Here is a 26431-nt window from a genome sequence, read left to right on the forward strand (position 1 = left end):
CAACACCACAGGACCTGCTCAAGACTTGGTCCTTACAGATGCCCCAGGGAAGTTCCTTGTGCTGGTTTCAGGGGGCCAGCTTCTGAGGTACAGCCCATAGTCTGGAAATGCCTCCCTTCCAATTCTGTGACTCTAATCATCTATCCACATGTAATCACTCTAAGACAAACTTAAATCATTTGTTTGTTTATCACTGTTCTCTTCCAGAAGTGAGTACACTAATATCAACTGCAAAAAATAATATAGAAAATGAGCCCTATACTGAGAACACTCTATCTTTCTAGACCAGCACAAGGCGGTGAGGGAATTTCAGGGAGCAGCAACTCTGGCTGGATGTTGAGGGTCAAGCATTTTAAGCGATGACATCACATGTGGAAAATAAACTGGCAAAACAGATTTGAAACTGGTGACATCATTCTGGCTCTGTTTCTACCACACCAGTAAGGCCAGTTGGAAAGACAAAAATGGTATCAATTTGATGGTTATAATGACACCAAATCATGGCTGACCTGTTGGTTTTCTTCTCCTTTTAAATGACAGGATCAAATAATCATTTATGAAAATTATCACCTAATTGTTCTGCTAACATGCGATGAATGACCTTCACATTTCAATGACCAGTTGCTTGTACATAAACACACCATCCTAACACTCTCTCGTGTCATTGCTTGCTTCAAATATTTCCTGATAGACTAAAAGGCATCCAATGACGAAAGGCATAGAGAAGCTAGACACCTCCCAGTGTGTGTTGTTGGTGACAAGGCTAAGTCCTGTTTAAGCAGTCAAATATGCTGTTTATATCATTCCCAACTGGCCAACATTCACGAGGAAATCAAGTTCCTGCTTTAAACCCGACTGACACATGAGCAACATTCAAATCCCACAGGTCATAACTGACTGCCCAAACCTAGAAACAGACACAAGCAAGGGATGGAGAAGAGTTGGTCCAGAGAGAGATGCTGCAACGCAAGCTCAGCTCAGCTATGTTCCTGCTCCAGGGTTTTATGACACAACTGTCCCTTCTTTCACACATGAGTGTCTTTCATCCTCCAGATTTGCAAACATAGGCACATAACCCTCACCACATCCTCATGAGGTAGGCAGGTGGTACATGATATGATTCCTCAAACTAAAGATGAAAGGTAATAGTGATGGTGATAAAAATTAAAGTACATCAAACAGTATCAGCACCATCACATCAAAAGACCTGTGGCTTTCTTAGGAAAAAAAAAAAAAAAAAGGAAATTGTCACACGTGCCCTCATCTGTTTTACCAAGTTTTACGAAGATGCTGAAGTTCAACTAGTGCTGAGAGTCTATAACACAAAGAGTTGAATTATTGATGCTACTTTGTTCAAAGGGGCAGAAAACTCATGGAAGTCACTCCTTCTAAGTGTTTTATTTATGAAAAACACCAGCAGAGACCAGAATGTCCTCCCGATTCCATGTGGTCCCTGCTTTTCCTCAGCCAGTGTGAGGTGAGATTCAGCCTCCTTTACTGACAAACCTCCTCCTGAGCGCCCGGAAGCCTTGGAGGAGCTCAGAAGAGAGAACTCCAGGCCCACCAGAGTGAGCCCCCAAGTCCGCAAGCAAGGCAGCCACCTTGACCAAAAGCAGCTCCTGGCTGTCCCTGCCTTTGTATCTTCAAAGCCCAGGAAAAACTGAACAAACTCCCAAGACCCACAGACCTTAAACAGAACCAAGCTTTGGGCCGGGAGGCAGGGGAGATAGGGGGAGACCGACAGAGAGTGTGCCCCTGAAAATTTCCGCCTGTCCCCACAAGTCCTCGTCTCCTGGAAGGAGACTGGAAGAGGGGTCTGCATCCCTCCCCGCGCCTGCTCGTGAACCCCCCGGGGGGGAGGCTCTCAGCATCCTCACCGGGGTGGGAGGAGCCTTTTCTCCCCCCTGCCACCTCTCCTCTCCTCTCCCTCAGTCGCACGAACACCCCAAGCTTGGAACGCGGACCTCTCTTCGAACCCACTGGAGACCCCGGCCTTGCAGCGCCCCACTCTTTGTCCCCACACTTGCACAAGTGGGGAATCCTCCCCGGTGAGAGGAGGGAAGACACCGGTCCAGAGCTGCCCGGAGTGGGGAGGGCAGGGACGGGGAGGAACATGTGTTCCTCCTTTCGGGAGGGGGTCCTGGGCCTAGACCTGTGAAACTCTCGCAGGAGAACCTGTCCTAGAGTGGGAGTCGAGGAGGAGGGAAGTGGGGCGGGCCTGGGGGAGGAGAGGGGATGAGGTTTGAGAGGAGGGGCGCGGCAGGGCCGCGGGATAAGAGGAGGGAGACGATGGGGGGAGAGCCGGAGGGACAGGGGAGAGGAAGGGAGCGAAGGGGCGGCTATGGGGCGGAGCAAGGCCGGCGGACCCCAGCGCCCTTCTATTCCCCCAACGGGTCGGGAGGCTCCCCGGCCCTCCTAGGCCCTACCCTATCGCCCCGCCCCATTGCCCCGCCCCACTCAGCCCCCCACCCCGGCAATCACCCCGCCCCGTCCAGGCCCCGCCCCGTTCTCGCCCCGCCCTCCAGGCCCCGCCCATCCAGCCCCTTCCAATCGCCCCGCCCCCGCTCCGCCCCGCCCCTGGCCCTTTTCAGGCCCGCCCCGGCTCCGCCCCGTTCCCGCCCCGCCCCCTCCAGGCCCCGCCTTGCCTCTTCCCGCGGCGGCGCCCTGGAAATATGAAGAGACACAGCAGCAGCGGCCAGTGCAGCTTGGAGCGGCGGCGGCGGCCGGGCGGGCGCGGGGCGGCCGGGCGCTCAGGGCCAGGCGCGGGGCGGGAGGCCGGGAGCGGAGGGGCCAGGCCGGGCATGGGGCGCGCGGCGGCCGCCTGAAGCGTGCCTGGCCCTGTCCCCGCGCCGCCGGGCCGCGCCGCCCGGACTGCGGGCGGGTCCCGGGGAACTGGGTCCCCGGACGGCGGGCGGTGCGGCGCGCGCGGGCAGTCCCGGAGGAGGCCCGGAGATGTCCTGTGTGCGCCGCCTCCTGCTCACATCCCTGTTCCCGGCCCTCCTGCTTCACGGTGAGTCCGGGGGTGGGGGTGGGGGGGGGAACGGCAGCCGAGGGTGTCCCCGCGGGGACTCCCTAGAACCGAGGTGACCCCGCGGCAAGGCACAGCCCCATCCTGGGCGCCCTGAAAGAGGCTCGCGTTCCCCGGCGTCGGCCGTGCTCTCTCTGGAAGGGCGCGCGCTCAGACTTTACGTCCAGGTCCCACGACACTTGTGTCCACTTCGCGGGGCTTCGGACTACAGGCCGTCAAGGACCCGCAGGCTGTGCGCCCTTCACAGAGTGTCAGAGCGCAGGGGGCTCGCGCTGAGCTCCAGGCTTTGGGGGGAACCGTGCAGAGGACTGTGATCATTTCAGGGCGAAAGCAGCGCGGGTGTTCTTGCGCGCCCCTCGGAGAACGAGTGTCTCAAGGGGCTGGGCAGGGGTCTGTCCCAGGTGGACCGGTAGGTTCTCTGGAGGCACTTTCAGGGAGTGGGGTCCTCGCAGCAGCAGAGGGGCAATAATTAAAACTAGTCCCCTCAGTTCTCCAGGACCTGAGCTTGCTTCTCTCCTGCTCTCGTGGGTTTTGTTTCTGCTTGGTGTGTCACATGTTCTCAGCGGTCCCAGTAAACCCCCAGCTAGAGAGCAGCAGGCTTTACAAGTACTCCAGAAATTGCACTAAAGAAAGTAAGACAGCATTGCTCCGGGATGGGAAGGTGGACTTGTGGCGCTGGGTGGTGGCAAGCACATGTGCTGATCCAGATGTCCTGGGTCAGCTTTCCCTACAGGTGAATGCCTGGCCCTTTAGTAGAGTGTCCACCAAGAGCAGAGCTCTCCTGTCTCCACACCCACCATGACCTCTGCACGTCAAATCAGCAGGTCAGCACCCTCGCAGCCTCTAGGTTTCTGATCCAGCTTCAGAAGGTGGTCAGGCAGTGACCCTTCAGACTATCTAGGAGAGGGAGGGGCAGCACCCTGGGAGCCCTGAGCGACTGTTTTCTCTGTCGTCCTGCTCAGGCGGGTGGCGTGGGCAGTACAGTTCCAAGGGCCCTGTGAACCCGTTGGGCTGGGCCAGACCTGCTGGATGGCCAAGGTGTACCCAGAACCCCAGCGATCCCAGACTTTCAAAGTCAGGTTGGAAGACTCGCAGTTCGAGGGCCAGAAAAAGAGAGAAGGTGTAATTACAGGGTTGCGCTCCTCGGCCCATCTGCTTGGAATTACAGAGCAGTCTTCATCTTTGGCTGAAACATGAAACAAATCAGAGCCCACGGGCAGATCAAACGGCAGCTGCCACCCACACCAGAAACGAGAGGCAGAGAGAGAGGATGAAGGGGAGAGTGTCCCCTAAAAAACCTCTCATCGTAGTTGAAAGAAAATGGGCACATGGGTGAATGCCTTTAAAGTGAAAAAAGTATTTGAAATTGGCATGAACAGAATTTTTTTTTTTTTTTTTGCACAAGGCCATTTGCCTTTTGGACTACAAAAGCCATCCTCAGAGACGCAGCCTAGGCCAACCCATCCTGAATTTTTCCTCCTTGTTTCGAGCGGTGGAAGTTGAAACCACACTTCCTGCACCACAGTGCAAGCTGCGATAGTACCAAGGGGTAAGGGGAGCCCAAGTGCAGCCTCATTGTGGCTCGAATCTAGCCCCAGATCTCTGGACTCCAGCTGAAGTCAGCCTGAACTCCGTGGGGTCGGGGTTTACCCAGACCCACAGTGTGCCGGGAGGGAGTCAGGAAAGGGGCATAAGCCAGTGGGGCCAGCCCCTTTGCACGTGTGCACGTGTGCATGTGTGTGCAGGCATACATATGATGAAAGGATGTAAGATAAAAAAACAAGGTTTGCCAAGTTTAAGGGGATGACGAGGATAATCCTACAAAAAGTCATCCCATTTCAAAGTGAACCTCCTGTGGCAAAATTATGCACACTGATGTTGCCCACAGACCAGCTGCGCTCGTGGGGGCTCCAGCACAGAAGAGAAAGTGAGGGAGTAGTACTTCTGGGTATAAATCTCTGTGACCTGAGAGAGGCTTGCTTGTTACGATGCCTTAGGGTAGTGTAGAGCACCAGGAAAGAATTGAGTATTCTTCCTTTCCCCCTTTTCTGACCTGTTTTTACTTACTTGAAGTACTTTTAACAAAATATGAGCATTAGTCCATCTAACCCAAGGGAGTGGCTTCAGAGTGTGTCTTACTCTGTAGTTAGGGGTCTTGCAAGTATTTAAAGATTCTGTAGTAACAGATGGAGCTTGATCGTTTATCTTAAGAGAAGTCATCAGTCTGAAGAAAATTGCCTGCACTCTTTTAGAATGGCTTAATGATAGTCTACTGGTATTGGAAAAGATCCTGATGCTGGGAAATATTGAAGGCAAGAGAAGAAGGGGGTGGCAGAGGATGAGAAGGTTAGATAGCATCACTGACTCAATGGATACGAGTTTGAGCAAACTCTGGGAGACAGTGGAAGACAGGGAAGTCTGGTGTGCTGCAGTCTATGGGGTCACAAAGAGCCGGACATGACTGAGTGACTGAATAGCAAACAACCTTAGGATGCCATTTGTTTATTTATTAATATGGTAGCAATTAGTAAATTAAAACATATTTTCTATGGTGATGCATGTACTTGGGGCCAACTTTAATTAATTTAGTTCCTGACATCATTTGTAGATTATTTGTTCCACCAAGTCTCATTAATAAGATTACAGAGTGCACAAGACCTTCAGGAAGATTCCAGGTGAAGACGCTGGAGAAACTATTGTGTTTGGCATCTGATCTTTGTTCAGTTTGGGGGTTACTTTTATTTCAACTCAGGCAAGTCATAAATCACCCCTAGATCCTATTGGTGAGTAAATTAGGATCTGGCAAGACAGGAGCCTTTTGTTTATTTTAGCTTTTTTTTTTAAACTGTAAATGTGGTGAGAGACCCAAGTTCAAAATGTGACGATGTGAAAGCATGCGTGTCAGTTTTACTCTCCCCTCCTTCACCTCCTGAGAACAATTGCATTTCTTAGTCCAAATAAAGCTGATTGAATGTCGTGAGGGTCTGCAGCTGAGGGATGTCCCTTGTTGCTGTTTTCTTTGCTTTGATGAAAAGTCACAAAAGTCATCCCGCTCCAGAACACAGATTAACACGAGGCGTTTCAGAGTAAGTGGTGCTGTCGTGTGCCTGAGTGCTGATTCTCTCTGCTGATGGAAACAAAACATGTGGGATGAAGTTTTGGAGCCCATGTTGGGGAGATGGTCTTCTCCTCAACACCGTTTACTTTGTAGCATTCATTGACTTTTCTGAAATGGGAAGACACTTTTGAGCTATTCTCTTTCACTCAAGTGTAGTCTCTTAAAGTTGAAAAAAAAAAAAAAAAAACAACCAAAACCGTGTGGATTACCAAAAGATTGTTTAACCAACAGAATGCAAGGAAACATTGCAATAGGGTAAAATAGAATCTTTGAAATATGATTTTTACTGAAGGCAGTTCTTGTGACCAAAAATACATTGCCTTTCCTATACCTTTTCCCCCCTAGTCATAAAATATAATCTTGAAAAGAAATAGGACTCAGCTGCTCATAGCAGGGAGCAAGGGTCGTAGGCAGATGGTAAATATTCTTTTGTGGAAGAAACCGACCGGCCTTAAGCACGTGGCTGAGCTGACTCGTTGTAGCTGTGTTCCTTCTTTTTCTCCCTAAGTGAGTAAAGAGCTCAACATCAGTGGGAGACAGGGCTGTGCAAATGCACATCGTTAAGGGACAGACTGATGACAGCCTGATAGAACATTTGGGACTAGAAATGTGAAAAGGTATGTTGGTGATTGTGAGCATCTGCTGGAAGCTTACGTGGCGTGAGTGTCTTTAGGAGCCCCTGCGTGGGGTGGAAGTGATCCTGGGGAAAAGCTCAGGAGAGTCTGTCACCGTCCCAGGAGGAGTGCCTACTGTGTCCTGACATTGTGTGCACAGGCCGTTTAGTTCTTCTCACTTTGGGAATAAAATTATTTTGGAAAGTCGTGTAATCGGAGGAACCTAGGTCAGAGAAAGGATGTGAAGTCACCCTGCAGTGACTGAGGGTCTCCTGTTCTCGAAGGGTTTTCTAGCCTCCTTCTTTCAGCCATTCAGTCACCAGATCTGTCTACCAGGGCCTCCTGGTGCCTGTGTCCCTGCTGGCTGGGGACAAGGCTGGGAGGAGGGGCAGTCCCTTCCTGAAGATTCCTGAGAACACCTGGGGAAGGGGAGAGCTTATGGAGAGCCCAGAGCCAGGAGGTTGGCGTGCTGCCCTGACTGCAGTGTTTCTCCCTTCTGGGAGTCCCACACTCCACACACTCACACACCGTGCACATAGACACACCATACACACACACACACACACACACACACACACCATAACATATACACTCACACCGTAACACACACCGTACACATGTACGTACACACACCATACATACACCACATATACACACACCACATACACACACACCATACACACACACACATCACATATACACATACTATAACATATATACACACACCACATACACCGTCATACACCATGCATAGACACACACACCATGAACACACCATGCACGTATACATAACATGCATACACACAGCATACACCACACACACACCATACATACACCATGTACACACACACCATACACACATACCATACACATCCACACACGTGCCATAGACACATTCAAACACATACCATACATACACCACATGTACACCATGCACGTATACACACACTATACACAAACACATACATACCACATACACACCATACACACAGGTACCACATACATACCATGTATACACCATGTGCATACATACTGTGAAGACCCCAGGTGCACACACACACAGTGCCCAAACACCACACACACACACCACGCACACACACACCACACATGTATACACAACACACCTCATGCACACAACATACACACAGACACACACCATATACATAGTCACACACACCTCACACACACACATGGCTGTGGCGAGCAGTCTGTGGTGGCAGCCGTCAGCTCCAGGCCCAGCGGGCAGAACAGCCATCTGTGGTTCAACCCCAGCGTCTGGCCCGGACACCGAGGCCTTAGAAGAAAATGACTTAGAGAATTACCTCGTTTTCATCTGAAGTTAAATGAAAGCAGGAATTTGAAATCTTGACTTTATTGTGTTTCTCATAAAGGGAAAATGCTTTCAGATAAGAAAGTTTAAAGACTGGCAAAAGCAACTCTCTCAGCTTTGATCTCCGGAGACATGGAAATAAAAACAAAAGCATGGTGAGTGTAGGTGCCCGCCTGGAGTGAACTCCAGCTTTTGTTCCAAGACATGGCAGCCGTGTGGGCGGTGGAACAGACTGCCGACCTCACGGCCCACTCGCCATCTCGAGGGCCCCCTTCGTGGGCTGGGCGATGTCTTGGTGGAGTGATCACTTGCATATCCCCTGTTGTCCCGTCGTCTCTCCATGGATTTGTTTGCATCACAACGCTCCACCCAGAGAGGCATCCTCGCTCTTGTGCAAGAGGGATGCAGGTCACGTTGCATCCAGGATACCAGGTGCCTGGTGAGCGGGGACGGGTCTTTCAGAAACCTGCCGCCCTCCGAAACCACCATTGTGTATGTCTTGATGTTACACTTACTTGGCTGTTCTGATATAATTTTTTTAAGCATTAAAGCACCTTTTCAGTGACTACCCAGCTCAGAGGTGAGTTCAGTCCCAAGTGTCCAAGTGTGCCTGGAAGTGTTTCCTTCCCAACTGATTTCTTACTTTATTGTGTGGATGGTGGTTTGGAGTGTTGGGTCCTCAGTCTAGATGGGCAGGTCAGAAACTGCAGGGTATATCGAGGGGACTCAGATTTTTTAAATGTTACTGAGAACTTGGGGATGTGGCCACACACCATATCTCTCTCCCAAGTTTCCTTTCCCGTGTCAGTGACGGGTCCGGCCTCATATAATACAACCTTGCACCCGGTAGGCCTGCAGCCACCTGCTGAGGGGTGAAGGTTGGCTCTGAGTCACTACTCTGTCTGCCCCCTACACCCGCCCTTCACCTTCTGTCTGATCCTGTCCGTGGCCTGGCTCACTCTTCAAGAACAGCATGGGTTCAGGGATCAGCGTGGGTGATGGAGAAATACTGCATTTGTCCTTGTTGAAGCCAGTGTTCAGGGGTGCTTACTGTGAGCAGAGCCTGGCAACCTGGAGGCTGTAAACAGTCACCTGGCCCCATGGGCCTTGAACTTAGGTCACAAATCCCTGGGTAAATGGTTAAACCTGTGTCTCCTCTCGTTTGGGGAAATCTGGTCTTTTATTTGCTATCTCTGGGAGTTTTCACTGTCTGAACAGTAGACTGTCAATCATGGTAGAAGTAAAGGTCATTCTGGAGTCATTTAGGACTTCTGTTGTGAGTGATTTTGCCCGTGGGAATGAGTTGATCTTGCACATACACATGTAGGAACACACATGCACGCACATATCCAGGCATGTGAACACACCCTCCAGAGCCCCAGGAACTCATGTAGTTCTCTGCAAGAGGTCATCTATGAAGTTGTCCCCCGAGCCTTGAGGAATTAGTTTGTTTTCAGCAAGAGAACAGTCTCCTTCCAGGGTCCTGTACTTGAAAGAAGCTGCCCCGTTGTCATAACCATTTGATCTGGGCCCAGGCCTGAGACCTCAGATGTCAGAGACTGTTCTGTAGTGAAGTCACACTGATGGCCGCTTCATCAGAGCACCACTGATTGGGCCGGCTGGGTGTGGCTGTATCAGGGCCTGGCTCTTCCTAACGCCCTTGACCTTGAAGACTGGTTTTCCTCTGCTCCTTTCTGTTCATGTGCCTGATATTTGAGAAACGAGATAATATGTGAGTCCAGTGAATCTTCAAGTATTTTGCAGATGGTAGTTACCATTCCCATTCCTCTAATTTTTACTTTGTACTGGGGCACAAAGGCACCTGTTCGATGACCGGCCAGAGTCACCTTGAAGCCTAGAAACAGCCCCTTTCTACCTGTGCTGGTGCTGGTTAACCTTTGAGATGCTCTTTTCCTTGTAGTTATTTGCAACAAAACTTAACGAATGAGACCCGATGCGCTAGTCTTCTCAACTGACCAATACATCTAGACTCCTTAGTTCACCAAAACCTTGATGTTATTTGTGTGTGCATCATACATGTGTATTTCCTGACTCATATGAGAAACACAGAGAGGGGGACCCTCTCATGGCCTAAATAGGACTGTCACCTGCTCACCGATGACTACTGCATCCAGAGCACCACCCACAGGCACTGCTGTTCCTAACAGTGACCTCACCGTGCACCACCTTAAGAACCTGAAAGACCGTCATGTCAACTGCACTCAATGTCCAACGGCAGAATTGTCAGCAACCAAATATGGCGACGGGGCTTCCCAGGTGGTGCTAGTGGTAAAGAACCCACCTGCCAGTACAGGAGACTTAAGAGACTCAGGTTCAAATTGGGTTGGGAAGATCCCCTGGAGGAGGGAATGGCAACCCACTCCCAGCATTCTTGTCTGGGAAGTCCCATGGACAGAGGAGCCTGGCGAGCTACAGTCCATAAGGTCCCAAATAGTTGGACACGGCTGAAGCGACTCAGCACAGGACAACACACAACACAGCAGATATGGTGATTAGCCAATGCACTTCTGATTATACTGATAATCTAATCAAATGCAGGGTTTTAAAGTTATTATGCGTGATAAGACATTTACTATTATAAGTAATAAGTACACTCAGGTAGTAACTGTTATCACAGTCGCCGCCTTGGAGTTGGATGTCGATTTAAGCTGTTGGAGACAGGTGAAAGTGGACCCTTAAGTATTTTGCAAGAGTTTGTTTCCAGACTTAGTGCTGATTAGTAATACTCCTGGTTTCCTCTCTCTGTCTTTCCCTCCTTCCTTTCCTTTTTAAATACCTTCTTGGTGAGACCTCTCCCTACCACATGCCAGAGATGGTCCATGCCTCTCTAGAACCACAGAGAAGATTTACTGCTTGTTGAAAGCAAGTCCCTTCGCTCATCTTTCTCACATATTCAGGCAAAATTGATACACTGAGCCATGGCAGAAGCTTCATAATTGATCCTCCTGCTGCTCATCCCTCCAAAAAAGGGAAAAGCAGTCTTTCCCAAATGGAATCCTTATCCTGTGTTAGTTTGCCTAAAAGCTTTGGGTTCCTCTTCCCTGGTCCAGCCCACTCCATGCTCAAGATGACGTACACGGGGCTCTGTCCTTGGCCACACCGGGGTCTCTCCTCCATGAGGCCTCTCCATCCTTCCTCCTTGTGTTGGGCGTGGGCTGAAAACTGTCTTCAGGACACAGCGGCCCCTCCAGGAACCCCCACCAAGGCTGAACTCAGAGCCTACTCCCCCTCACGAGCCCCTCCATAAGCCCTGGGGTCTGGTTTCTCCCCCAACTGTAGGATGTGCCTACAGAGTGAATGCCTGGCCCTCCAGAGCCTTTCTGATGGTGTGAATGAGTGAGTTGCTAGTTTCAGTCCCAGATTTGGAGCTGACACAGTCCTGGCAATGCGAGAAAATGGGGCCCTGGGTTGGCCAGAAGTCTAAGACTGGTCTTGGAGGGTACCCGATGGCTGATCCTGGGAAGGGAGTCCTGGGGTGTAAGGAGTTGGGGCGGTCCACATGGCCTCCCCTGCAGCTGAACTAGGTGCCTCATGTGGCCTTTTCACTCCCAGCCGTTGATTGAATATTAGACGGAACCTGGCTCAGACGCTAAAGAATCCACCTGCAATGCAGGAGACCTGGGTTTGATCCCTGCGTTGGGACGATCCTCTGGAGAAGGAAATGGCTACTCATTTATGTATTCTTTTTTTTTTAATTGAAGGATAATTGCTTTACAGAATTTTGTTGTTTTCTGTCAAACTGCAACATGAATCACTCATAGGTCCCTCTTGAACCTCCCTCCCATCTCCCGCCCCATCCCGCCCCTCTAGGTTGATACAGAGCCCCTGTTTGAGTTTCCTGAGACATTCAGCAAATTCCCGTTGGCTATCTATTTTACAAGTGGTAATGTAAGTTTCCATTTTACTCTCCTCATACATCTCACCTTCTCCACCCCTCTCCCCATAAGTCAGTTCTCTATGTCTGTTTCTTCATTGTGACACTCCAGTATTCTTGCCTGGAGAATCCCATCGACAGAGGAGCCCAATGGGCTGCAGTCCATGGGGTCGCAGAGTTGGACACAACCGACTAACACTTTTCACTTTCACATGGGGCAGGTGTCCACGACTCACACCAGGCAAGCTGGGTGAGTGTTGGCAACCTCATCCAGAGCTGACCCTTAGAGACAGCTTCTCCTGCCTGCTCCCACTTGACCTCTTCAGTTTTGCTTCCTAAGAACCATCAAGGTGATGGGTACTTTGAAGGAAAAAGATAAAAAGAGAATAAATTCCAGTCCCATTTCCCACCCTAGAGATTCATCCCCACCTGGTGGGTAGCCCTGTATCCCAGGAAGAGGTTGTCTATTGAGTCCTCAATGCTGCTGGCCTCCTGGGCAACACCTCGCCTGGGCCCCCATGTGGCTTGTTGTCCAACAGGAGCAGCAGCAAGATGGAGACTGGTCTCTAGAAGCCCTTTGCCTGCTCTCTGCTGCTGCTGCTGCTAAGTTGCTTCAGTCGTGTCCGACTCTGCCTGCTCTCTAATGATGTGCAATTGGTAGTTTGGGGATTTTCTTTCTTCCTTCCCTTGTCATAAAGCTGCCTGTGGGCACCCTCCCTGGGTGGCGCCCGCCTCCCGCACAACCACACAGGTCCTGAGCACCATGCCCTCTTCCCCCAACCCCGAACCTACCTCCTCTCCAGACCTGGCCACCATCCACACTGGTCCTCGGACATCCAGCCCAGCGAGACCTTGAGAGTCTCCATGTTGGGAAAACTCAGCTTCATTCTTCTTTGTGCTTCCAGCCCCTACGCTGCACAGAGTGGCAGCACGTGGGCACTTGTTACGGTGAGTAGCGCTTGTCACCGGCCTCGGGCTCCCATGCTCCTGTCCATCTGGGTCACCAGTGAGTCGGCTGCTGGGAGCCCAGACCTCTGGGTACTCTGTCCATGCAGAGCTCAGAGTGCACCAGGGTCAGGGGGACTCTCTCCATTATGGTAGCCGTCTTGTTAGGAAGGGCTTTCTCAGGGCCTCCAAGAGCCTGACCATCATTTAAAATAAAAGCATGTGTGCATGCCAAGTCGTTTCAGCCTTGTCCAACTCTTGGCAACTCCATGGACTGTAGCCCACCAGCATCCTTGGTATTCTCCAGGCAAGAATACTGGAGTGGGTTACCATGCCCTCCTTCAGAGGATCTTCTTGACCCAGGGATTGAACCCACGTTTCCTGCGGCCCGTGAATTGCAGGTGGATTCTTTACCACTGAGCCACTGGGGAAGCCCTAAAATAATTGCTGCTGCTGCTGCTGCTAAGTCGCTTCAGTCGTGTCTGACTCTGTGCGACCCCAGAGACTGCAGCCCAGCAGGCTCCCCTGTCCCTCGGATTCTCCAGGTAAGAACACTGGAGTGGGTTGCCATTTCCTTCTCCAATGCATGAAAGTGAAAAGTGAAAGTGAAGTTGCTCAGTCATGTCTGACTCCTAGCGACCCCATGGACTGCAGCCTACCAGGCTCCTCCATCCATGGGATTTTCCAGGCAAGAGTACTGGAGTGGGGTGCCATTGCCTTCTCCAAAATAATAGCAACTAACATCTAATAAGAACCGTGAACCATATGCTAAAGGAAACGCTCTTGGTGAGTCCTGAGACTGACTCCAGGACCCTGCAGTGCTGTCACCTCCTCCTTACAGGTGAGCGCACGGGAGCTTGTGGGGCCGAGTGATGGGTTTGTGGTCATGGTGCCGTTGTGTTTCATCGGTTGTAGGACTGATGTCTTTTCATAAATAAGGTCTTTACAGTGGGTGTGCATCTTCCAGTCGCTGTGAGCCTGTGGGTGGCAGTCATGCTGGGGACGTGGGTTTTCACCTGCGTGAGCCTGGACCCAGCTGCCCGTACTGTCCTCACCTCACTTCCTCTCTGTGCGCTCTTATTACTCTCCACCTGTGGCATAGTTGCCAATAGCTTGGTCCTGAAAATAGAGTGAAAGTTTGAGCCAGGTGTTAGAATTCACTTGTAAATTCTACTCTCAGTGCTGAGAACAAAAGTGAAAGTAAGTGAAAGTGAAGTCGCTCAGTTGATCTGACTCTTTGCGACCCCATGGACTGTAGCCCACCAGGCTTCTCCATCCATGGAATTTTCCAGGCATGAGTACTGGAGTGGGTTGCCATTTCCTTCTCCAAGGGATCTTCCTGACCCAGGGATTGAACCTGGGTCTCCCACATTGCAGGCAGACGCTTTACCATCTGAGCCACCAGGGAAATCCACTCTCAGTGCTGAGAACAAAACCAGGGTGGAAATCAGGCAGACCAGTAAGAGAGCCAGGGGTGTCCCGTGACATCAGTGGGTCAAGTGTTTATCTCAGAGTGAGGGTGGGAAGTAGCTGCCCTTACATGTTTCCTCACTGAGAAACAGTTATGTGGAAGGGAAGATGCCCACGAAAAGACAAGGCTGTGTTTGAGCTTTGTGGTCGAGATCCTTGTAGAGCAGAGCCATTACTGTCCCGAGTGAAGCTTTGCAGCTGAAGGCCAGATCTCTCTGCAGAGATGAAGCAGTCAGAGGCCGTATTCTGAGGGTGTCTGGGCACTGCTGCTAAGGCCTGTGTCACTGTTTAAATGCAAGTGCTTTTTGTCACTGGTAATAAAATAACGATGCATCTTAACAATCACTGAAGTCTTGGGTTTGATGAAATCTATTAAGTGGCTGATCCGGTTTCAAACCTAAGTAGCCCAGTTCCGGCATTTCACCCATATCCACTCCCTTCCAGCTTTCCTTAGCTTTACGGGGACACATTTGCAGAGTGTAAAGGGGTTTATATAAATTAGTTTTAGAACAGAGCTTGGCTTGGTTGATCTGAGAGCATGGCATCTTGACTGAATGCTGAGTGTCACATTTAAAAGAGAATCTTCTCCAGTTCCCAGTGTCTCGTGACTTGAAGACTTGAATTAAAGTCTATTTTTTTTAGCCACATAACAATTGCTCACACAGTTGACTACTCAACAGATGACAAGTTATACTGTATTATTTCTTTGTTTCATTCCCACCAGGAGACTCAGGAAGTGCTTCCTATTGTCAGGATGATCACGGCTCTTGGGGCTGGTGGAGGCACCCCTCTCCAGCCTCAAGTTCAGAGCCAACTGAGAGAGGTCCACACAGGTGCCAGACAAATGGGGACTGAAACCCTGGAATTGGGATAGATACCCCACCAGAAGACAGTGCGGGTGGACGTCCATGTAGGATTGCTAACAGGTCGCCCCTGACTTTTCCAGACTTTCCTCCTTCTCAGAGCCACAGCTTACCTACTGAAGGGGCCTCACTGTGGGCCTGGCAGAGGGGCTAATCAAAGTGTATGTGTTTTGAAAACAGGCTGGCTTTGCAAAGAGAAATAGCCAGGTTAGTAGGCTTGTGTCCTGCCTGTTTCCTTCTCCTCTTTGGGGAGGGTTGGGAATGGAGTACCCAGGACCATCGCTACAGCAGAAGGGCCTTCACTGGGATGGAGTTCAAGGCCACAGGAAGGGGCTTCTTACTTAACAGCCCTAAGCATTGGTGTCTACACCACCTGATGCAGATTTCTGAGTTTTAGTGTCACCACATTACCAGGTGGCACTACTGGTAAAGAACCCCCTGCTGATGCAGGAGACATAAGAGACATGGGTTCGATCCCTGGGTCGGGAAGATCCCCTGGAGGAGGGCATGGCAACCCACTCCCGTATTTTTGCCTGGAGAATCCCATGGACAGAGGAGCCTGGTGGGCTACAGTCCATAGAGTCACAAAGAGTTGTACATAACTGAGCACACACACACACACACACACACACTCTAAGTTGGGTGTGATTCACATGGTTTGCCCGAACAGATTTGGTGGTGACATAGCATTTAACATTTATTATGAAACGATTACCACAATCAGTTTTGTTAACACCCATCTTTTATCGTTGTATGTTTGTCTAATAGTGGTTTTGTTTTGTTTTTTGCTAACACAGTGCTGAATACCTAGTGGGTCCACAATAAAGACCCATCAGATCATGAGTTACTTCAGGAGTGACTCTCAGAAGGAACAGCAGGCTTTCAGAAAGACAGCTCCGTCTGTTTTCATTGCCTTTTCCTGAACACACGGTGGTATGCACATTTTGGCCAACCTGGTCCACATGTACTAAAGAGACGTTTGTCCTAGGTCCCCTCTACCCTGGAAAACATTTACAAGTGTTCAGTCTTCTTAAACCCTGTAACATATGTTTGTTTGTCACCAACTTTGAGTGGCAGCTTTGGAAGATCACTGAGGGAAATCACCCCTGCCCCCTTGGAGGGAGAGTGGAGGCCTGGCATCACCTTTAGAGGGTATCCACTTGGAGACCGATGAGCCCAAGATGCATGAGGTAGCACGAGCAGAAGGGAGCCCCTATGGCAGGGTGTCTCCTGAGCTCCATGGGCCTCTCCTGCCATCTCCTTTCACCCTTTTGCTGAGGCCACTGCTGTCTGTGTGTCACTGGCCTGTCCACCTCCCCGACCTCCCTTCCTGCCATTCTTCCAGCCCTGTCTCCAGCCTCAGTGGCCCTGAGGCACGGGCTTCTCTCCCCTGCAGCCCTGCACAGCTGCTCCCAGAGGCGTGGCCTTGTTGGCTGGTTCAGGAAACTGGGTTTGGGCTCTGGCTTTGCTAGGGACTCATCAAGTGACATCATGGAAGTCACGTTCATTGTCTCCCCAGATCCCATATTCTCAGCTGGGCAAGGATCTCCTGAGACCCTTTCCCACTGAGGCATGTGAATTCCAGGAGAGCAGGAATAGCCACAGACCCGGCGTTTCCCACCTGGGGGATGGCCCTGCCTCGGGGAAGTTCCTCCGCCAGTCTCACGTCTCTAGGGCTCCACTGACACCTGCTTCCACGTTTCTGTTTTAGGGCTGGGAGAGGGCTCTGCTCTCCTTCATCCGGACAGCAGAACCCATCCCAGGTCCTTGGAGAAAAGCGCCTGGCGGGCCTTCAAGGAATCCCAGTGTCATCACATGCTCAAACACCTCCACAATGGAGCCAGGATCACCGTGCAGATGCCACCCGCCATCGAGGGCCACTGGGTGTCCACCGGGTAAGCGGCCGGGTGCAAGGGCCCGGCAAGTGCACTTCTTAGGGTTTCTCAGGTGCACAGAGACTTTCTAGAACCCACAGTGATCCTGGGGTTGTCTGAGTTCTCACTCAGAGCCAAGCGACTCTTGGAAGCCTGGGTTGATGAAGAAACAGAGCTCGGTCCTGCAGAAATCTTAGCCTGGGCAGTGGGGATACGGTGCCACTGTGAAGCCACCTGGGAGTGAAAGCGTCCTTGTTTACTGAACCTGAGGACCACTCGTGTATGAAAAGAACCATTAGCAAGTGAAATTAGCAAGGAGTCTGTGTTTCACCAACCCTGAAACATGACGTGCAAGCTTCTGATGGTCTAAATAGTCTAGCGGTATTCTGGTAAGTTGATATCCAGCTTCAGAGTCTGAGAGTACGTTAAAAAGGACCCACACTGCCTGGACCAGCCAGGGCACAGCTCTTGGCTTCTTTTCCAGGCTGTGGAGCTGAGATTTATCCCGGTTTGAGCTCTGGCTTATCTTCCATTAGAGCTTTTAAAAATAGCCCAGAGGCAGACCTGTAGTCTTCACCCTGCCCATTAAATTGTTGCAAATTCACATGGCTAACTAGGCTAGGGAATAGTGAGATCTGACGCCTTCTGTGCAGACCCTGCCCAGGTGCCTCAGGAAGGGTTCACAGGCATCTGGAGAAGAGAGGAAAAAGCGAATAAGACAAGGGAGACCCAGAGGGTTTTTGTTTTTGTTTTTGTTTTTCCCCTAAAAATGGGGTTTCTCAGAATAACCTCCTCATCAGTATTGGCACAGACAATCTTAATGCAGTGTACTTTTAAATAATTTATCATTTTGTTCAACAAATATTTCTGAAGTGCACAAATGTTTACTGCGCCTGAGCACAGTTCTAGACTGTGTGTGTAGCAGAGAGTGAAACAGACACGTCTTCAGGAATTTCACAAATAAACACACGAAGTGTTACAAGGAGGGAAAAAAAACAACAGGTGCTCCAGGAGAATATCAGGGCTCCTATTTTAGGACGGGCTGGGGTGGGAAGGGCTACCAAGATGAGGACACTTGAGCTGAGATGTCCTTGGCCATGCAAGACTGGGAAGAGCTCTTGCTGGGGGGCAAGCAGAGGCTGGACTGAAGAAGCACCACGGTAGCCCTTGTGCCTGGGGCGGGGGTGGGACAGCCCCCAGCAGGCCAAGGAGGAGGCTAAGCCGGCTCCCAGGGCCCCTGCAGACCAAGTCTCTTGTGAGTTTGGCTTTTAATGAAAGAGAATTGGGATGCCATTGAAGAGATTTCAGCAAGGGCCCTGCTAACAGCCTGATGCAATGTGACTGAAGGATGCTCTGGCTCAAGGGGATGGTGGAAAGAGTGACTGGGGATAGTTGGGTTCTCGGCCTCCTTAATCAATAGAAATCAATCAGAGGCTGGACAGGAAATTCAGGCCAAGCTTTACTGGGGCCCCTGCGGCAGCAGAGGGGAGCAAAAAGAAGTAATAGGTTGCCTTGCTTGCCCGGGTGGCTCAGTGGTAAAGCATCCGCCGGCCAGTGCAGGACACTCGGGTTTGATCCCTGGGTTGGGAAGATCCCCTGGAGGAGGAAATGGCAACCCATCCCAGTACTCTTGCCTGGGACATCCCATGGACAGAGGAGCCTGGCAGGCTACACTCCATGGAGTCACAAGAGTCAGACATGACTTAGCGACTAAACAAGGATAACAACAACCCCCCAAGGGAAGGGCGAGCTTGTTCCTTACATGGGATGAGGGTAGGGGGTATGTTGTTCAGGGTTCGGCAGGTGGGATGGCTTAGGTGGTCTGCCCACCTCTTAAGTGGTGTTGAGTGCAGGGGGTACACACAGTCCCCTGGTTTGCTCCCGGCTCTTCAGAAGGCAGTGGGATTTTTGGTCTTTCTGTATCTTGTCCATAATTTGCCCAACTGCACATGCACACAGTTATTTTTAGTCTCGTAGTTTCTGTGTATCCATTGCTGGAGGAGAGGTGTGTCCAGGTGCAGGCACTGCAGCCAAGGGTCCTAGGTCCCAGCCTGTCTCAACTTGGGGATGACCAATTAAAAAGCTGGAGACTAGTTCCAGCTGGAGATGGCTGAGGGCTGGGTGAGGGGAGTCAGTCGGGGGGCTGATGGAGAAGCAAGTGGATGTGAACTCAGAACTGGATCAGCAGATTCTCAAGTGAGATGAGGTGTGAGAAGTCAGTGGTGCTCTTGTCTAAACCATGGCAGCAGACATGAATGCCTCTTACATGGAAGGACTCCTCTCTCCAGGGGGATGGGGGGAATATGGGTTTCCTCTCCCTCTGTCACAGAGACAGATGCTCAGAGGACCACTGGGTGCCATATGTCCACTCGGCATCTGCTGGCAGATGAAGGTCTCTCCCCAGCGAATGGCACCCACTTCCAGTAATGCTCAGTTTTGTCTGACTCTTTGTGACCCATGGACTGTAGACCCCGGTCCATGGGATTTCCCAGGCAAGAATACTGGAGTGGGTTGCCGTTTCCTCCTCCTCTTCCTGACCCATGGATCAATCCCATATCTCCTGCGTCTCCTGCATTGCAGGTGGATTCTTTCCCACTGAGCCATCAGGGAAGCCCTAATGCCCATCCACCAGTTTGTAAGCTAACAGTAATTTTGAGAACCACTGGCCTTTGGGATGTCAGCTTCACAGCTTGATTTAGCTACACACGGCTCAAACCAGATTTACCATACCTACTAGGTTTATATATAAATAATAGACACAAGCAGGTTAAAGGCCAAGACTGGTGAGAGGAACGTCCCAATGTCACCAAGACTAGGATCTGGCTAAAGGTGATGAGTGGACGGATTCTCTGGCCAGCCCACTGACCGCAGCTGTGAGGTGTGGGGCCAGACCCCTGTGATGACCTCCCCTGCTTAATGTGCTCACAGTATCCCTCCATGTTTCCGGAGCTGTGAGGTGAGGGGTTGGGCCCCTGTGATGCCCCCCTCTTGCGGCTCCGGGCTCACTGGGTGTCTGCCCCGCTTTCCCGCAGCTGTGAGGTGCGGTCGGGCCCCGAGTTCATCACCAGGTCCTACCGATTCTACCACAACAACACGTTCAAGGCCTACCAGTTCTACTATGGCGGCAACCGCTGCACCAGCCCCACCTACACGTTGGTGGTCCGCGGCAAGATCCGCCTGCGCCAGGCCTCCTGGATCATCCGCGGCGGCACCGAGGCCGACTACCAGCTGCACCGCGTGCAGGTCGTGTGCCACTCAGAAGCGGTGGCCGAGCGTCTGGGGCAGCTGGTCAACCACACGTGCCCCGGCTTCGTGCCTGCCGGGGGCGCCTGGGTGCAGGACGTGCCCTACGACCTGTGGCAGGAGGAGGGCGGGCGCGAGTGCACCCGGGCCGTGAACTTCGCCATGCACGAGCTGCAGCTGGTGCGCGTGGAGAAGCAGCACCTGCCGCACAGCCTGGACCGCCTAGTGGAGGAGCTCTTCCTCGGGGACGTGCACACCGACACCGCCCAGAGGATGTTCTACCGGCCGTCCAGTTATCAGCCGCCGCTGCAGAACGCCAAGGTAAGGCGCCGGGCTGGATGTGGGGGGCGGAGCTAGGGCTCTCCGCAACACCGACGGGCTGGGCGGGGCCAGTTATCAGCTGCTGCTGCAGAAGGCCAAGGTACCCCGCTGGCCCTGGATGTGGGGGGGGGTGGTGGGAGTGGGGGGCTGCATCATGGGGGGACTGGGGGTTCCAGCTACCAGCCACCCCAGAAGAACACCAAGGAACCCTGACGCCCCACTGTGCCCCAGATGTCGGGGGTGACTCTGTCACAGAGGGACCACTGGGGGTGATGGGATGGGAGGGCCACAGGCCAGGGGACAGGGACCTGGGTCAGGGCACCTGGGGGCTCACCTCCAGCTCTGTGATGGGGCCTGGTTTTCCCATCTGATGAGGGTGATGGGCCTGGGTTGGTGGCTCAGAAGGGCCTTGGTGGCCATCCTTGAAAATTTCTAAGTTTTCTTTCTGTCCTGACCCTCTGGGAGCTTCTTCTATGAGTCCAAGAGGAAAGCTTGCAGGAAATGGAGAGGGGTTATGATCTTAGCACCTGGAAAGACAGAGGGGCAGCCAGGTGGGGATCCCCTGGCCCTGGAGGTGGGCGTGGGGGTGAGGGCTGTGGACCCTTAGAGCCTCCTGCTCTGTCTCCACAACAACCCTGTGAGGCCTCAAACGACCACCCTCTTAGCACAAGAGCGAGCAGCTGAGGTGTGAGGGGTGGTCTCCTGCCCAGGGTCACTGGTTAGTGACTTTCAGAGTCAGAGCTTGAACCCAGATCTTTCCCGAGACTCCACCCTCTCCCGGTTGGACTGAGACCTAAGTCACTGTGACGCTGGGGAGGATGTGATGGGGACAATGAAAATCTTGAATTCTGACCCCCTAATTACACTTGGATTCACCAGGCACTTCCTTCCCTCAGGCTTGGAGTCTGTGTCTGCAGTAACAGGATGGTTTCCGCCACAGCATCTGGGGAGGCAGGCAGGGGGCCTGGGATGTTGGGGGGAGGGCCAGAGAACCCCTTCCCCCCCCACCCCCCCGCATCAGACCAGCTTTTCTGGAATCCTCTTTAGAACAGCAGCTCTCCAATCCAGGGCTTGTCTGACTTTTGCTTGGTGGTTTATTTGTTGGATTTTTATTTTTCTGTCTTTTTAAATTTATTTTTAACTGGGGGAGAATTGGGCTTCCCTGGTGGCTCAGCTGGTAAAGAATCCATCTGCAATGCAGGAGACCTGGGTTCGATCCCTGGATTGGGAAGATCCCCTGGAGAAGGAATGGCTACCCACTCCAGTATTCTGGCCTGGAGAATTCCATGGACTATATAGTCCATGGGGTCTCCAAGAGTCGGACACGACTGAGTAACTTTCATTTTCTTGCTTTATAATGTTGTGTTGGTTTCTCATCCGGTTTGTTCTCTACCCTCTGAGGGCGCTTATGGCTGGTGAGGGTACCGCATGGTATTGCCCCCCACCAGACCGCAGTTGTTTTCTTTCTGTGACTGCAAGCTTGTGCCATGAAAGTTGGGAAAGTCACCTTTGTGACGACTGTGGGACATCTGCTAGGAGGCCAGCCTGGAGACACTGCTTCCTCTGGGTGCGTGTCTCAGGGACATCCCCTCCTCGGGCTCCAAGCAGACCCAGGTCAGGTCTATGTGCTGTGCCCTGCAAGTTCCTGGGCTATCTGGAGCAAAGATGGGACAGGGTCATGGGGGAGAGGGCAGCCCACCTGCCCCTAGGACCCCAGGCACCCTCACAGAAAGAGGGCAGGCATGGGCTCTGCTTGCTCCGCAGCTGATGGAGGGGCCCCAGGCCTGGCTCCTGGCAAGTGAAAGGATGTCGCAGGACCTCTGCAGGTGGCTGCCACGTCCAGACACTGTGGCTCCTCTCCAGACTTCTGGTGTCGAGACACTGTGGGAAGGGGGTTTGCAGACGTGCACTTGGCATCCTCTGAGCCCAGTCAAGCTGACATTCACATTGTCTCTGGGAGTGAGTGAGTGTGTCACTGGCGAGGATGGCCTGCAGCTCGTCCGGAAACTCCGCGGGAGCCAGAGTCCCAACCCGGCCTGGCTGAGCCTATTAGAGGATCGCCTGGGAGCAGAGCCTTTATTCCTGCTTATGGTCCAGCGAGGATGCTAGTGAGCAGGATGGTCAGGGGCCAGGAAGGAGAGGGAGGCCAGACGGAGGCCCCCTTCCCGGGAGAGGCCGCAGATAGCCTGGACCTGACCTGGGGCTGTGTGTGCACATCATGGGGTCCAGGCCCTGCTTCCTCACCTGAGGATGCTCACATGGGCTCTTTGATCTCTTGCACTCTCCTTACACCTGGAAAAGCAGGGAATGCCTGCACCCAGCTCTCTCTTCCCACCTCTGTCTCTGCCACTTCTCAATGCTCTGCGGCTCTTAAAACAAAGTTAAAGGGTAAATCCTTGCTCCTGAGCTGGTGGCTCCAGAGAGGCACCCCCATTCCTGTGCCCACTGGGCTGACTTCCCTCACCAAGCCCTGCCGTCTTTGGGAGAGCCAGGTTCACACCCCAGCTCCTGGAGCACACACATCTCGGAAGTGAGTCATGACATATCAGCATGGGTGGCAGCTATGAGGCTGATCTTCTTAGGATTTTCATTAAAAAGTCAAGGCTTTGATTTCTGACAACGTTGGACCTTGGAGATGGAGCCAGTCCCAGGGTCCAGGCCTCCCGGGGTCACCAGCTGCAGGCTTGACAGTGTTTTTCTGATCTCTGGAACTAAATCTTTTCTGTAAAAGAAGCAGAATTGATGGGGTTGACATGCAGAGCACCATCAGGCATTGGGAGAGGCTGCCCACCCGGCCTGCAGCAAGGAGCCCTCGGGGCAGGTGGCTCCTGCAGGGAGGGTGTCCAAGGAGGGCTGCCCAGCGATGACGAGGCTGTAAGGTGGCTCCTCCTGTTTTCTCTTCCCTTCTCTGCGGGGAATGTTTCCCCAGATGCTTAAGAAGTAAACTTTAAACCCCAGGCCACAATCCCTCTCCTTGTTAAAGAATTGCTAAGGGTGGAGAAAGCCTTGGACCATAGAAACTACCCAGGACACACTGTCGAGTTTTGTTGTTTGTTTTGTTTCAAAGGAAGGTATTGAACAGTGTGAAGAGTGTGATATCATGTGTAAAACTAGCAACAGAAGAAGAAGGTAGGCTGACCAGGGACCTGGTGTTTCTGCAATGTCGGAACAAGGAGGAGGGGACAGTACGGCCAGGGACAGATGTTTGTCACCGGGAACGTTTCTGTACCTTTGTGCTGAGATCTTACGCTATCCAAATTTGTTACCACACTCAAATTCCAAAAAGGCAGGACTCCGAGGCTCGGAGGAGCGCGGTGGCCACAGATGAAGTGGTGGTGGGGCTGGGCGGACACGGGCCGGTGTCCAGGGCCTGGGCTGTGTTCTCTGCGGAGGCTGGCCCGGCCCCGTGGCTCGGGGAGCTGAAAAGGCCCGTTCTTCTCCTGTTGTCCCTGGCGTGTGCGTCTGGGCCCGCCGCTAGCGAGTGGTCAGGAAGTGTTGCTATCCCTCCCCAGGCGGGCCGGGAGAGCAGGTCAATGGGCTTGGCCTCCAGGGCCTCTCCAGGGCCCTAGGTACTGCCTGCCCACTGGCTCCCGCAGGCCCGCCCTCCCACTGCCTGGGAAAGGAGGGGCTGGGGGTGCTTCCGGACAGACCACAGGCCCCGCCGCCCCCCATCTGAACCCTTCACCTCCTCTAATCGCCAGTCCTTAGAGACCTGGCTGAAAATTAGCTTAAATGCTAAATTGAGTTTAAAACCACTCGTTTCAGCCCCTCTGGAAACGGGACACCGTGTAAAAATAGAAAATTTAAATCAGCTTGTTTTTCTTAGCTTTATACAACTTTGCTGTGAGGTTCAGAGCCCTCAGCAAATACGCGATGTTTGAAGAGACTCAGGTGAGCCTCCTGGGAGGATTCTTCCGGATGAAGTTGGCTACTTTTCATTAAAAAGAAAAACAGGACCCCCTAAAGTAACCCTGAAAGAAGAGGCTCGGCCTGAGTCGAGTTCAGCTTCAGGGCACGTTCCCCTCTGCCTGGATTCCTGTGCTGCGGAGGGTTAGCCAGGCGCCTTCTTTCCTCGGCAGAATCAAAAGTGATTAGAGCAAAGATTGCCGGGGTCGCTGGAAACACCAGGGCCTCAGGATCAAGCTTGCGAGCAAACGGAATTGGGCTTTTTCCAAAACCCTAGGCCGGTGAGGCCACAGCATCGTAAATCAGAGAGGTGTCTGCAAACCAGACCACTCTCCCCAGCCACGTGCCTGAGGTATTTGTCCTGGAATGTGATGTCGGGGCTGCCTGGCAAGGAAGAAGCCCTGCCCCGTGTTTTGGGGCTGCCTGAGCCCTGGGAGGAAGCAGGGGTTCCCATGTGCTTTCTGTCCTGCATTCTCTGCAGACCTCTGGGCTTGAACAGCCATTTGTCTGGAGGGAGCTTGTCTTTCCAAGGCTCTTCAGGGCATGTGAGAAATACAGGTTTACAGTGACATCTGTGACATCCCAGGGACCTTGGACCAGTGGCCATGGACAGCAGGTGTTCTGCCCAGCTCCGGGAGGCGGGTCTGTGGCAGGAAGGGTCTCTCCTTAGGCCTGTGGTTGGCGTGACTCTTGGTGGGGTGTGAGTGAGTGTCACAGGTGCACTGGTAGAAGGATCCAAAAGCTCACAGAGGAATCCAAGTCCCTGCTCTTTTCTGCCACTGCAGGGAAAGGAGAGGGGTTTGTGGAGGTGATGGGAGTTGGAAGAGGTGGTCGAGGACAGGGGATTCAAGGAGTCAAGACTGAGACAGTGTCAGAAGCCAGCTTACCTTCAGGATGCTGCTGTAAAGAACCGTGACCCTGCCCCTGGGGCTGGGTGCTGCCCAGCAGTGATGGGATCAGCTGATGGGCTCTGGACTCTGGAGGGCTTGCTCAGGTGGACACCCCGGGGCCAAGAAATGTGTTATCACACAACGGCCACTCCTCATGGCTGCTGGCCTCCGCTGTGTCTGTAGAAACTTGTTTTCTGTTTTTTTTTTTTTTTTTTTTCTTCTTGATTCCTGAGTGCAAGATTGCTTTATTCAGGGAGTCAGCAGACCAGGAAGTTGTTGTTGTCAGGGACCATGCATGCGGTAAGCATTTCATCCCTTAAAAGGGCAGGAGGCCGGGAGGATGGCGTGAGCTCCTGGGTGCAGGAAGTCAACTGTTGGGAAGTCCAGGGGGAGTCCTGGCATTTGGGGTGTTGGCCAAGCTGCGGGGAGAGGACAGGGCAGAGGTCAGATGTGGGGTCTACTGCCTTCATGGCAAACTCGACTGTGAAGATGAGTTGCCTTCAGCTCTTTAAATGCTCTAGGACACAACCAAGTAAACGTTAATTCAGAGTTCCCTCTGAAACCTCCCCTACAGTCATCTGTATTGAAGAGCCAGCCTTCTTCTCAAGGATCTTTCTATCCGGCTGTTGCGTCTGGGCGCAGTGTGTCTGCAACGGCAAGCTGGAGGCAGGATTTTCTCTTGTGTGATTTATAGGAAAGGTCTTTGGGAGCTCACAGCTCAGACTCTAAACCTCCTAGGAAACCGTTTCTAGGAAATGCAGTGTTGTTCCCCAGGGGACACACCCAATGCCCCATCCTACCTCCAGGATGCAGTGTTCCCTCGACTCTGCTCCGGAAGCATCAGGCAGCCACACACAGGACTGAGAAGCGGCCGAGCCTCTCTTGCCCTCTCCCATTGTCCTTCCAGCTGGGCCCCTCCGTGGTGCCTGCATCA

General features: G+C 52.4%; 1 protein-coding gene across 1 annotated transcript in view; it reads left to right on the top strand.

Annotated features, from left to right (window-relative positions):
- Positions 1 to 2683: 2683 nt before the first annotated feature.
- The window catches only part of APCDD1 (APC down-regulated 1), a 33399-nt gene continuing 9651 nt past the window's right edge, over positions 2684 to 26431 (top strand). The window contains exons 1-3 of the mRNA XM_086373203.1: positions 2684 to 3010; positions 16975 to 17158; positions 20170 to 20701. Of these exons, the coding sequence (XP_086229329.1) occupies positions 2953 to 3010; positions 16975 to 17158; positions 20170 to 20701 (774 nt within the window). The 5' untranslated portion in view covers positions 2684 to 2952. The remainder of the gene's footprint in view (positions 3011 to 16974; positions 17159 to 20169; positions 20702 to 26431) is intronic.

The sequence above is a fragment of the Bos grunniens genome, chromosome 24, assembly GCF_055505025.1.
Source record: "Bos grunniens cultivar Pamir isolate PY7600 chromosome 24, Bosgru_T2T1.0, whole genome shotgun sequence".
NCBI lineage: Eukaryota > Metazoa > Chordata > Mammalia > Artiodactyla > Bovidae > Bos > Bos grunniens.